The sequence below is a fragment of the Lonchura striata genome, chromosome 27 (assembly GCF_050655825.1).
Source record: "Lonchura striata isolate lonStrDom1 chromosome 27, ASM5065582v1, whole genome shotgun sequence".
NCBI classification, from domain to species: domain Eukaryota; kingdom Metazoa; phylum Chordata; class Aves; order Passeriformes; family Estrildidae; genus Lonchura; species Lonchura striata.
The window spans coordinates 3,192,257-3,204,879 of record NC_140729.1 but is presented as its reverse complement, the minus strand read 5'-3'; the positions used below and the strand labels follow the sequence as shown (position 1 = coordinate 3,204,879).

Here is a 12,623-nt window from a genome sequence, read left to right as displayed (position 1 = left end):
CGGGCTCGGCCGGGGTCCCACCGGGATGGGGCGGCTGCCGGGCCCGGGCGCCGCAGTGCTGGGGCGGAGGCCGGGGATGCCCCGGCGGCGGATGGTGCCGGTGCCCGGTGCCCGTCCGCGCGCCCCGCCGCTGCAGCCCGGGGCGAGGGGGCCGCGCCGTCCCCATCCCCATCCCCATCCCCGCCACGTCCCCGCCCCCGGCCCGGCCCGTCCCCTCCTCCCGGCCGCGCCGCCTCCCGCCCGCTCCGCCACTGAGCCCGCAGCGGCGGCGGCGGCGGGCGCAGGCTCCGGGCGCCCCGGGGCCCCGCGGCGGCCGCTGCCCTGAGGCCGCGGGGGATGGCGGAGGGGCCCCGGGGCGCCCCGCCGCCGGGCTCGCCCCGCCCCGCCGCGCCGCTGCCCAACGGGCCCCGCGGCGGCGGCGGCGGCAGCCCCGGCTCGGGCTCAGGCAGCAGCAGCCGCGAGGACTCGGCGGAGCGGAGCCCCGCGCCCGCCGCGCCCCGGGCCAGCATCATGAAGGTGAGAGCCCCGCACAGCGCACCGGGCCGGCACCTGCGCAGCGCTGGGGTGCCGAGCCGTGTCCCCGCGCCGAGCCCCGCGTCCCCCCGCACCGCTTCTGTGCGCCTCTCCTCGCTCCCCCGTGCCCGTGCAGCGGCTCCGAGGAGCTGCAGAGCAGCCGCATCCCCGGGTGGCCGAGGGTCGCCACCTGCCCGCGGTGCTGGCCACACCGGGACTGACACGGCTCCCGCGCCCCGCCTGGACCCACGGTCCCCAGGGGCACAATCTGGCCCGGCCCGGCTCTGTGGAGTGTCCGTGGGTCGCCCTGTCAAGTGCCATGGCCACGCTGCAGCATCACCCGCTCCTGCTCAGGACACCCGTGGGTTCCCGTGAGGAGATGTCCGCTCCCGCCCCTCGAGCAGCTTCTGCTCTCCCGTGCTCTCTCCTGACAAGCTCTGAGCTCGGGCCTGGCCTGAGCCGCTTGCGCTCTGCTCCCAGCACCTGGTGTCGGTTCTGTCGGGCCGCGGTGGGACCGGAGTCCAGGGAGGGTCTCGGGGATCTCCCACCTGGGTGGGCAGCGGATCACACGTGTGTTTTCCTAAATGAACGCCCCTGATTGTGCTGATGCCGGCGGTACTCACTGACACAATAGGTCACGTCCGCCCGGGACTCGCCTCCCTGCTCCCGGCAGCCTATTTTGAGCTGGGATTGCTCCGGTGCTATTAATACCCCGTGAGGGGGCTGTTTCCGTGGTGCCCCAGCCCCACTCTTCCGTCCCCGGGATCCAGTTTTCCTGACAGCGGTGTCAGGAGCCCGAGTTCTGCCCGCCCGGGCTCTGGCTGCAAACTGTTGCGGGGGCGGCCGGGCTGTGCCCACGCGGGGACGGCACGGAGCCCTGCCGGTGCTCCCGTGCAGCCAGGGGCTGCTGCCAGTGCGCCGTCCGTGCCTGGTTTCCTTGGGGACCTTGCCAGGGTCTTCTGCTCCTCCCGGGAGGGACCAGCATCCTTCCTTGCCCAGGGACCATCCGTGGGCACCGCGGGCTGGGGGTGGTGAACATCTCGCTTGCTCCTGGGCCGGCCACATCCCTGTCACCACCTGCGTCACCACGGGATTTGGCCTCACGTGAAGGTCGCCCAGGGCCAGCGCTGGCGGGGGAGGGTGCTGGTCCAGGGGGAGGTCAGACCCAAGCAGTGTCCCCAGCGTGCTGCTCTGTTGTGATCTCCGAGTCCATCCGGGGTCTGAGAAGCAGTGGAGGTACATGTGGAAAGAGCTGCTGGCTCTGTTATTTTTTGGGATTTCCAGAAAAGGCTGGAGGAGTGATCTGAAAATGCGACTGACTGGCTGGTGGAGACAGGGGGCCCTGGGGCAGTGGGGTCCAGAGCTGTCCCTTGCACTGTCCCTGTGCCCTGGCTGGAGGGCCTGCTCCCTTCTTTCTTCTCAGATTGAAAGCAGAGGGGGCTGGTGGTCCTGTGAGCTGGGACGATGCTGGAGAGGGTATGGGATCTGTTCTTCCCTGCCACAGGAGGTGTCCCCTGAGCCCCCTTCCCATCGTGTGCCAGCCCCAGGAGCTGTGTGGTGCCTCTGCCGGGATCTGACTCCATGGCCCCTCGCTGGGGAGTGGCAGCTGGTGCCGCGGGGAGTGGATGTGTCAGTCGCTCTCTTCTTGGCAGTGAACAAACGACGGTAGAAAAGCCCTGACTGCGCCTGGTCTCCCACTGCCTCAGCTCCGGGGCTGCTGCCTGCCTGCACCCCTGCCCATGCTGCCCAGACTGGGATAGGGGTAGTGGGGAGACCTGGGACTTGGGGAATTCAGCTGCAGATGAATCACATCATGGCCAGACGGGGGATAAAGGAGAGGGAGGAACGACTGGTGGGCCCTTCTCCATCCCGTGCTTTGAGAGTCGGTTCTGTGGCCGGTAGGTAACACGGTGGCCATCACGTGGAGGCTGAGATTAGGGCATCAGCACTCACTAGGGCACTAATGCAGAGATAATTGGCTGAAGAGGTGCTTAGCACATGCTGCAGAGCTGGGCAGGACAGGCAGCTGGGCTTGGAACGTGCCCTCCATGCAAGCCCACGCTCACCACTGGCATCGTGGTCATGGTCTGTGCTTTGCTCTCTGGAGCTCTGCCTACTCCCTGCCAGCTCGGTGGCAGGGTGAGCAGGATCCCTGCTCCAGCCAGAGCTCTGCCCTCTGTCTGGGGGTGTTCCGTGCTGTCATGGCCATGGGCGCCGTGTCCTCCCGGCTCCACTGCTGCCTTACTCATCACCTGCCTGCACTGCTCCTCTGTGTTGAGTTACCTCTGCACCTCGCCCATCACTTGGTGGGCTGGAACAGCCTGTGAGGGGCTGCCAGGGGGCAGAGACTCTTCCCTGCCTGGTGCCCAGGCCACCCTGAGGAGCGCAGGGCAGCCGCAGACGGGAAACTCCTCGCATCCCCTGCTCGCTGCTTGCCCGTGCAGAGGGAGAAGCACAACCTGTGTGCTGCTCTTGGGTCTGTGCCACACATCTGCACCCCGAAGTGCTGCAGCGGGCACCACATCCCCTGGGCGAGCCTGGCAGGGTGGGGGTCTGCAGGTTTTCGCCCCGAGCCGGGGTGCTCGGAGGACCGGTGGGGTGTGTCTGGCTGCCGGCAGCGGGCACAGATGGAAGCAGGTCCGTGGCGCTGGGTGCACGCAGGCCCCCCGCCCGTGTTTCCTTTCCGGATGGATTTCCTGTTTTCAGCTGTGGGGCCCGGTGCGGAGCCGCGCGGGTGGGTGCGCCGGGCGGGGAGCGGGTCCGCGGAGAGGCGGGGGTCCCGCGGGGGTCCCGCGGGGCGGGAGGGGCGGCGCGGCCCCCGGTGCCCATCGGGGGCTGGGGCTGCCTGTCAGTGGGGCGCTCAGATTGCAGCGTGCAGGAAGCATCCGGCGTCGATTCCTTCCCCGCAGGGCTGGCCGATGGCGTGACCTGCCGCTGAGCGCCTGCCGACCCGGCATGGCTGGCACCGAGTCTTGGAGCTCGGCCAGCTCCCTGGAGCAATCTGGCAGCGAGAGGATGCGAACAGCCACCACATCCGAGCTCCAGGATAGTAGGACATGCCTGGCTCTAACAAGGGGCTGAGGGCTGATGCTGGTTCCTCCTTCCCTGGGCCTTTGTGGCCTGGGCATCCTTGGAGGATTCCCCATTCCCTGAGGAAACCGTACATCCTTGGCTGTGGCTGCCTGACCCCGTGGGGCAGATCCCGACCCTCCAGGATCAGGCACGGGATGTGCTTGCCCAGGTGCAGCGGGAGCTGTGGAAGCTGTCGGGGCACTGGAGGGGAGCAACCCCTCACCTCCACCCTGGGCAGCTGAGCAGGACCTGCCTCTGGCAGAGACACCACCAGATTAGAAGTGACTCACCATAATCTTGAAGAAGTGGATTAAATCTCCTCCTACTGTGCTACTTAATGAAATCCATCCCATAATACACTCCTAGCCCTGCTGTTTTTTCCCCTTATCCCCTGCCCCTGCCAGCTCCATGGCAGCTCAGTCCCCCCTCCCTGTAGTGAGGCAGGGCAGAGTGTGGGCATGAGGTGCTGGCAGCGAACAGCCCATGCCAGAGCCGTGACCCTGCGCTCTGCAGGACACAGCCGTGGCCGTGGTTGTCCCCAGCATGTGGCACTGGCTGGGGCTGTCCTGCCCCACTCCTTGCAGAAGAGTGGAGGGTCTCTCTTGGGCTCCCTAGGAGCAGCTCTGCTCGTGCATCATGTGCCAGGTGTCTGTTTGCCTCTGATCCCCAGGCCAAGGAGACAGGGGCTGTGCTGGCGCATGGCTGTGCCTGTGTGGGTGAGCAAGCAGTGGGGAAGGATCCAGCTCAGGGCCAGGAGCAGGAAGGAAGGAAGGAAAGCAGAGTTATAATAAGCCAGGCAGTGAGCTGTGAGGGAAGCCAGGGCTGGAGCTGGCTCCCAGCCCCCAGAAGAGGGGCGGACTGGAGAGGACTGGGCTTAGCATGGTGCTGGGGCACCCTGGGGCACCCTGGGGCAGTGCTATGCTCTGCTTTGGGCTGGGACAGGGAGACCATGGGGCAGGAGGATGCCGGGAACTGGTGGGGCGTGTGCTGCCTGGCTGTCCCTGATGGCTCTGCCCCTTTCCCACCCTGGCAGGATGGCTCTCGGCAGCGGCTGCCACACAAGAAGAAGACAGTGTCCTTCAGCTCCATGCCCAATGACCGCAAGATCAACAGCACAGCTGCCTGCATCTCCCTCATGCTGGAGGGCTGTGAGCTGAAGAAGGTGCGCTCCAACTCCCGCATGTACAGCCGCTTCTTCGTGCTGGACGCCGACATGCGCTCCGTGCGCTGGGAGCCCTCCAAGAAGGACTCAGAGAAGGCCAAGATTGAGATCAAGTCGGTCAAAGAGGTGCGTGTGGGCAAGAAGACGCCTGTCCTGCGCAGCAATGGCCTCTCTGACCAGTTCCCAGACGAGTGCGCCTTCTCCATCATCTATGGAGACAACTACGAGTCCCTGGACCTGGTGGCCAGCTCAGCAGACGTGGTGAGTGCCTGGGTGATGGGGCTGCGCTACCTGGTGTCCTACGGGAAGCACAGCCCTGAGGCGCCCGGGACTGGCCACCCCAGCCTCCGGACATCCTGGATCTCCTCCGTCTTTGACCTGGCTGACCTGGAGAAGTCCGGCCGCATCCCTGTGTCCCGGGCTGTGCAGCTGATCAAAGCACTCAACCCTGGCATGAAGACCTCCACCATCGAGCTGAAGTTCAAGGAGCTGCAGAAGGCCAGTGAGCGTCCTGGCACAGAAGTGGCCTGCGACCTCTTCGTGGAGGCATACTGTGAGCTCTGCACCCGCCCTGAGATCTTTTTCCTGCTGGTCCAGTTCTCCAGCAACAAGGAATACCTGGGTGTGAAGGACCTGCTGATGTTCCTGGAGGTGGAGCAGGGCATGGAGGGGGTGACAGAAGAGAAGTGCTTGGAGATTGTCAGCAAGTATGAACCCTCCAAGGAGGGCCGGGAGAAGGGCTACCTGGCCATCGACGGCTTCACACGTTACCTGCTCTCTGCTGACTGCTCCATCTTTGACCCGCAGCACCGCAAGGTCTGCCAGGACATGGCGCAGCCCCTCTCCCATTATTACATTAGCTCTGCCCACAGCGCCTGCCTGCTGGAGGACAACTTCTGGGGCCGCTCAGACATCAGTGGCTACATCAGCGCCCTGGGCCTGGGCTGCCGCAGCATCGAGCTGGTGCTGTGGGATGGCCCTGACGGGGAGCCCGTGGTCTACACCAGCCCCTCGGCTGCCTCCTGTGTGCCCTTCCGTGCCGTGGTGGGGCTGATTGACCAGCACGCCTTCACTGCCTCCGCCTACCCCCTCATCCTCTGCCTGGTGGTGCGCTGCTCGGCCCCCCAGCAGCGGCTCGCTGCCCAGTGCCTGCGCAAGACGCTGGGGGAGAAGCTGTACCTGGAGCCCCCCAACCCCGTGGCGTCCTACCTGCCCTCCCCGGAGGAGCTCAAGGGCCGCATCCTCATCAAGGGCAAGAAGCTGCCGCCCACCTGCGAGGACAGCGAGGGGGAGGTGTCGGATGAGGAGGAAGGCTGGGAGCTGGCGCGGAGACTGGGCCAGGAGGACAGGGAGGCACCGGAGGGAGGTGGCCTGCGGCGGGTGCGCCTCAGCCGTGAGCTCTCGGAGTTGGTGAGCCTCTGCCAGGCAGTGCCCTTCCAGGACTTTGAGAGCTCGAGACGTGGGCAACGCTACTGGGAGATGTGCTCCTTCAGCGAGGTGGAGGCGGGACGCTTCGCCAACGAGTGTCCAGCTGAGCTGGTCAGCTACAACAAGCGGTTCCTGTCCCGCATCTACCCCAGCCCCATGCGCATCGACGCCAGCAACATGAACCCCCAGGATTTCTGGAAGTGTGGCTGCCAGATGGTGGCTATGAACTACCAGACACCGGGGCTCATGATGGACCTGAATGCGGGCTGGTTCCGGCAGAACGGGGCCTGTGGCTACGTCCTCCGCCCGGCCATCATGCGGGAGGAGGTCTCCTACTTCAGTGCCAATGCCAAGGACTCCCTGCCTGGGGTGCCTGCCCAGCTCCTACACCTCAAGGTCATCAGCGGGCAGAACCTGCCCAAGCCCAAGGGCTCGGGGGCCAAGGGGGAGGTTGTGGAGCCCTATGTCTGTGCTGAAATCCACGGCATCCCGGCCGACTGCGCCGAGCACCGCACCAAGACAGCCCTGCAGAGCGGGGACAACCCCATCTTCGACGAGAGCCTGGAGTTCCAGATCAACCTGCCCGAGCTGGCCGTCCTGCGCTTCGTTGTGCTGGATGATGACTACATTGGGGACGAGTTCATTGCCCAGTACACCATTCCCTTTGAGTGCCTGCAACCTGGCTACCGCCACGTCCCCCTCCAGTCGCTGGCCGGGGAGCCCCTGCCCCACGCCACCCTCTTCGTGCATGTGGCCATCACCGACCGCCGTGGCGGGGGCAAGGGGCACCGCCGGGGGCTGGCAGGGCGCCGGGGCCGCCGAGTGCGGGAGTACACTTCCACCAAGGCCACTGGCATCAAAGCCATCGATGAAGTCTTCCGGACGGCCACCCAGCCGCTGCGGGAAGCCACTGACCTGCGGGAGAATGTTCAGGTACGGCCTCTGCAGAGGCACCAGGAGACCTGGTTTCTTCAGGGCATGATGGGGCTGGACTGAGAGTGGTGGGGAGCCAGGATGTCCCCCTTTTCCTGGGGGACATGAGCGAGGAGCTTTACCTGGGAAATGGGGGTGTTCCTGTGTCGTGGGGAGCTCCTAGGGGTTCTCCCAGCTGAACTCCTGACACTGGACACTGGTCTCTGCAGAATGCGTTGGTCTCCTTCAAGGAGCTGTGTGGGCTGACACCCGCTGCCAATATGAAGCAGTGCATCCTGACGGTGTCCACATGGCTGCTGCACAGTGACAGCGCACCCAGCGTCACCCTCAACCTGGCAGAGCAGTACCCCCCCATGGAGGCCCAGGGCCCCATCCCCGACCTGCTGCGCAAGGTCCTCACTGCCTACGAGACGGTGAGTTCCCTCCTGTCGGGCTCGGCTCCCTGGGGAGGCTCCTGGGGTCACTGGCTCTGGGACCAGCACCCAGTGGTGGTGCAGGTTTTATGGGATGAACCTGAGTAGGTTTTGTGGGATGAACCCAGGCAGGTTTTGTGGGATAGATCAGAAGGTCCAAGGATGGGGAACGCTGGACTCGCTGTACCCATCGTGGGGCATGGGGGCTGCATGAGGGCTGCCCAGGGAGGGCTCTTGCCAAAGCACAGGCTCACCCTGATCAGTCTGACCCCTGGACACTGCAGTCCCTACCCTGTGCCTGCACTGCCTGTCCCTCGCCCTGATCCCACCAGGTGGGAGAAGTCCCATTAATAGCCATAGCCTTTTGTGTTAAGGAGAACCTGGCCATTGGCCACGTGCTGGTCACACCATAACCGGCCGTGTGTGGTGAGGTGGGAAGGGCCAGACCCCGGGCACCGTGCTGGTGCAGGGGGCAGCCCCTGATGAGCTCTGTCTCCCCATGCACTTAGCCAAGGGGCACAGGGCCAGGGCTGCCCAGCTCCTCATGTTGCCCCTCTCCCCAGATGATCCAGACTAGCCGGACGCTGATCGAGTCTGCCGACGCGGTGTACGGGAAGCTCATCCAGGCACAGCAGGCAGGTGGGTCCTGGAGGGCAGCCCCAGCTTCGCCTCAGCTCTGCCTGTGGACCCAGGCATGTCCTGGGGGGCTCAGGGCTTCCTGCACTGGGGCAAGGTGTGGGTGGGTGGGCTGCAGAGCTGTGTGCTAGGGAGCAAGCAGAGTGGGGGAGGCTGATGAGGAAGCGGGGAAGAGTCATTAGCTGTCAAACGCCAGAACATAATTAGTGCCAGAAATAACAGGCTGGGGCTGACGGCAGAAATGGCAACTGAGTGTTAAGACTTCCCAAACACATGGCAGAACCCACACAGGCAGGTGCTACTGCTGCCTGCCCTGGTCCTCCCCGTAGGTGCCCCTGCTCTGGCAGCTGCCTGGGACCTCTGGCCCCACTCCAGGCCCTGATGGATGCATGGCCCCTCTGCTGGCTGGGACCCCACCAGCTCCAGGGGCTTCTGTGGGCTCCCTGTGGGGCTGGGGAAGTGTCAGGAGCTGGAGAGGCTTGGGAAGAAGGAGGGGGCCCTGCTCTGCTGTCCCCGCCATGCCAGCCTGGCTGCAGCAGCCGCGTTTGCTCCCTGCCCACGCGGCAGACGGAAATCTCCCCAGACCCTTGGCTCAGCTCTGCCGGTGCTGCGAGCGCCGGGGGAGTGCAGCAGTGGGGCACAAGCTGCAGGGCACAGACTGGTGCCGTGCCCTCCTGCACTGCTCTGGCTGCTGTGCTGCAGTGCTGCGGAGATTCTGGAGTGTGCAGCCCCTCGGGGTGGTGCTAGGCAGTAATTTGGCAGCTGCACCCCCACGCCCGTGCCCTGGTGCTGCTGCCTGTCCCTGCTTCCATGCTGGCCGGGCTGTGGACAAGCCGCTGCGGTGCCAGCAGAGCTGGTACCCAGCTGGCAGGATTTGGGGCTCCGGGGAGCTGCGCTGGGGGCGCGGGGCCGTGGGCGGGCTGATTGGCAGCGCGAGGGCGAGCGAGCTGCGTGGGAGCCCTCGCGTGGGCCCGGAGCCGCTGCTGCGTCAGGAGGGGTAAATATAGCACCCACTCACGGGGACAACACGTGGGGCACAGCGGCGGGGCCCGTGGCGATGGGGGGTCTGGTGGCCCTGCTCTGACTCCCCCCAGATGAGCCATGGGGTGCAGGTGCTGTGCCTCTGCCCAGGGTCTTCACTGCCCTCCCAGACCTCCTGGTCTGGTCCAGAACGGCTACAGGCTGCAGCTGACCGTGGTGCCATGGAAGGATGTGAGAGGGAAGGAAGGAAGGAAGGAAGGAAGGAAGGAAGGAAGGAAGGAAGGAAGGAAGGAAGGAAGGAAGGAAGGAAGGAAGGAAGGAAGGAAGGAAGGAGGGAGGAAGGAAGGAAGGAAGGAAGGAAGGAAGGAAGGAAGGAAGGAAGGAAGGAAGGAGGGAGGGAGGAAGGAAGGAAGGCCCATCATTTGAGGCATGGAGGACTCTTGAGGCTGCTGGGGCAGTGGGGAGCCCACCCAGCCTGCATTCCCATGTTGGGCAAAGGGTATCCTTCTGTCCTGGTCCCTGTTGGTCGTGGGTGGTGGCTGTCCCTGTGCCAGTGTCCCTGCACGCACTGAGCACTTCTCCTGGCAATGCAGGGATGGATTTCCACAAGGAGCTGCACCGCATCGAGACCAAGGAGGGGCTGAGGGGCCGCAAGCTGCAGAAGGCGCTGGAGAGCTTCGCCTGGAACATCACCGTCCTCAAGGTGAGGGGCAAGGGCTGTGCAGACACACCTGCCCTGCCCTGCTCTGTCACCCTCCTGCCTCCACCCTAACACCCCCCCGACATCCCCTCCTCTCAGGGCCAGGCTGACCTCCTCAAGCATGCCAAGGCGGAGGCGCTGGACAACCTGTGGCAGATCCACAACGCGGGACAGTCCTGTGGCATTGGCAGGAACGGATCAGCCTCGCCAGAGCCCTCTCGGCTGCAAGCCCCGCTGGAGCCAATCCCTGAGACAGACGGAGGAGGCGACGCAGCGTCCTGCTGACCCCGGTCTGGGGCTCGGGGCCCCGACTGAGCACCCCTGGCCACAGGGGCCAGGAGCAGGGAGCCCCCAGCCTGCCTGGGGAACGTGTATGAGGTTGGGTGTCTGTGCTCTGCTGTGTTGAGGGGCTTGCACCAGAATTCAGTGGAGAGGTAGGGGAGTGATGTCCCTGCGCCCTCTTGCCTCTCCAAGCTCCCAGAGGACTCATCCATCCCCTCCCTCTGCTGCTGGAGACAGAACTCTGCCGAGGGGCCAGTGGGGATGCTGGTAGCCCAGTGCCCATGTGCACGTACCCCCAGCCTGCTGTGGCAGATGCCACTTGGAAAAGCAGCCCCAGGTTTGGGCTCCTGCCCACCCTCTCCAGGGCTGCAGGTTTGGCCTTCACCAGCCCTGGGAAAAACTTGACAGGAAGGAAGCATCTTAGCTGCTCCTCCATAGCATCCCTGGGGTCACCACTATGCAGAGGGGCTGGGAGGCTCTCTGGTACAGCAGATGTAGGGCCAGGGTGTCCCTGAACAGCAGATGTGACTTTCTGGCATCAGGGAAATGTTTGGGTTCATCCCCAGGGCAAGGGAGCTCAGCACAAGCAAAGGCTGGAGGTGGTCTGGGGTCAGTCTGGGGCTCTGGAGTGTTACAAAGAGTGCAAGACCCTCCCTGGTGCCCTGTGGCTCCCTCTGTTCTGGGCACAGGACCAGGATGGGACGGTGTCGCCAAAGGGGATGGAGGGCAGCACGGGGTACAGGATCCTGGTGGCACTGTCCCTCCCTGGCAGGGTGACGGCTCCCCACGTCAGTCAGGGAGCTGCACAGCTGCTGGCACCCCTTTGTTCGGGGGTTAATTAGTCTAATGGGGCTTTGAGCAGCAGGCCAGCGCTGACCTTCATCCCCTTTGTGCCAGCCCAGCAGCGGGGCCGTGGGCAATTATGGCCTCATTAGTGCCAGGCACCCTGTCCAGTGAGTACCCTCACAATGGGGAGCTGCAAATGAGGGGAAAGGCCTGGACGGTCTCCGGGCTACCGCTCCCACGTCTCCCAGACACCAGTTGCTCCCGCTGCCCCAGCGGTATTTTTGGCAGCACTATTGTGCTGGGCCCTATAAAGTGGCAGTGGCAGTGCAGGGTGCTGTGCTGTCAGCTGCCCGATGGGACATGCCCCAGAGCCACTCGGCCACCTGAAGACCCCAGGAAGGATGGAAGTGCCCAACACCAAGGTGGGGCTGGGGTGCTGCAGCCCCTAGGGATAAGAGAACAGCCATGGGTGGGAGGGCAGAATGTTGGGAGGGCCTGGCTGGTTTCTTGGGAAGCTCTGAGTGTGCAGCAAATCCCCGGGACTCTCTGACTGTAGCCAGCAGCTGATGAGGGAACTGCCTGGGAGGGAGCTGGGCATGCAGTGCCTGCAGCATAGGTGCTTTCACTGCCTGCCCCGTGGCACTGGACAGCGAGAGGAGGGTGTCTGCCACAGCTGCTGCGTGCTGGAGCAGGGCAGGGTGCGGTGAGGACACCCACATCTGGCTGCTGGCTGGGACACAGGTGAGGGTGCTGGCCGTGCCCCAGGGCAGCAAAGGGTGAGGCTCCAGGGGCACCTCGGGTGTGGGGCTGGGCCCCTGCGGCAACAACCAGGGCAGGGGGGAGCTGAAACACCAGTGAGCACAGCAGAGGGGCCAGTCCCGGGGCTGGGCAGTGCCCCCTCTGTGCCCTGTCGCTGACGCTGCCCGTTGCTCCGGCAGCCCCGGCGAGCTGCCTGCCTCCTGCTCCTGCTCCTGTTCTGCTCCCTGGCCGCCGCCCGGCAGAGCCTGCCCCACTGCTGCCGGCAGAAGACCTGCCCCTGCCGTGTCTACGACCTCCTGCACGGCATGGGCAACCACGCCGCGGGCATCCTCACACTGGGCAAGAGGAAGAGCGTCCCCCTGGCCTTCCAGAGCCGGCTCTACCGCCTGCTCCACGGCTCCGGCAACCACGCCGCGGGCATCCTCACAATGGGCAAGCGGGGGCAGCAGCCTGGCACCGCCTGCCCCGACACGCTGGGCTGCCCTGCGGGCACGGTCGCCCAGCCGACAGCGGCACCGCGAGGTGCTGCCAGCGGCCCTGACGGCCCCAGGGAGTGCCAGGGACACTCAGGGAAGGACCTGAGCACGAGCCAGGCCCAGGGAGCTGCAAGGAGCTTTTACTGAACGGGATGGGGGCAGCAGGACAGAGAGGGGATCCCTGGCAGGATGGACACAGCCGGAGCTCAGTGTAAATAGCACTTTTAGATACCTCCTCCCAGCCCTGGCCCTGGCCCAGCCTGCTCAGGGCACCGCGGGCACCGCGGCCTTTTACAATAAATGGTAGCCTGATGTCAGCCGGCTCTGTTGCGTCTCTGGGGAGGGGTCGGTGCGGGGCAGCTGCCGGGGGAACCGCCTTCCTCCGCGGGGCTGGCACCGGGCTCGCTGCGGCGTGCGCGGTTCCAGCCGCCCGGTGCAGCACCAGCACGGAGGCCAACCGAGGTGCGGCGCGTCCCGCTCCT

The 12,623-nt window shown here is 65.4% G+C and overlaps 2 protein-coding genes across 2 annotated transcripts; both read left to right on the top strand.

Annotated features, from left to right (window-relative positions):
- Positions 1 to 336: 336 nt before the first annotated feature.
- On the top strand, positions 337 to 10,123 carry LOC110471844 (inactive phospholipase C-like protein 2). Its single transcript, XM_021532873.3, has 6 exons — positions 337 to 516; positions 4,619 to 7,108; positions 7,318 to 7,521; positions 8,085 to 8,160; positions 9,732 to 9,841; positions 9,938 to 10,123. The coding sequence occupies exons 1-6, from the start codon at positions 337 to 339 to the stop codon at positions 10,121 to 10,123; spliced, it is 3,246 nt and encodes a 1,081-aa protein (XP_021388548.2).
- Positions 10,124 to 11,193: 1,070 nt separating this feature from the next.
- On the top strand, positions 11,194 to 12,458 carry HCRT (hypocretin neuropeptide precursor). Its single transcript, XM_021532874.3, has 2 exons — positions 11,194 to 11,328; positions 11,845 to 12,458. Exons 1-2 carry the CDS (start codon positions 11,260 to 11,262, stop codon positions 12,286 to 12,288), a joined length of 513 nt encoding a protein of 170 aa, XP_021388549.1. The 5' UTR covers positions 11,194 to 11,259; the 3' UTR covers positions 12,289 to 12,458.
- Positions 12,459 to 12,623: the final 165 nt, after the last annotated feature.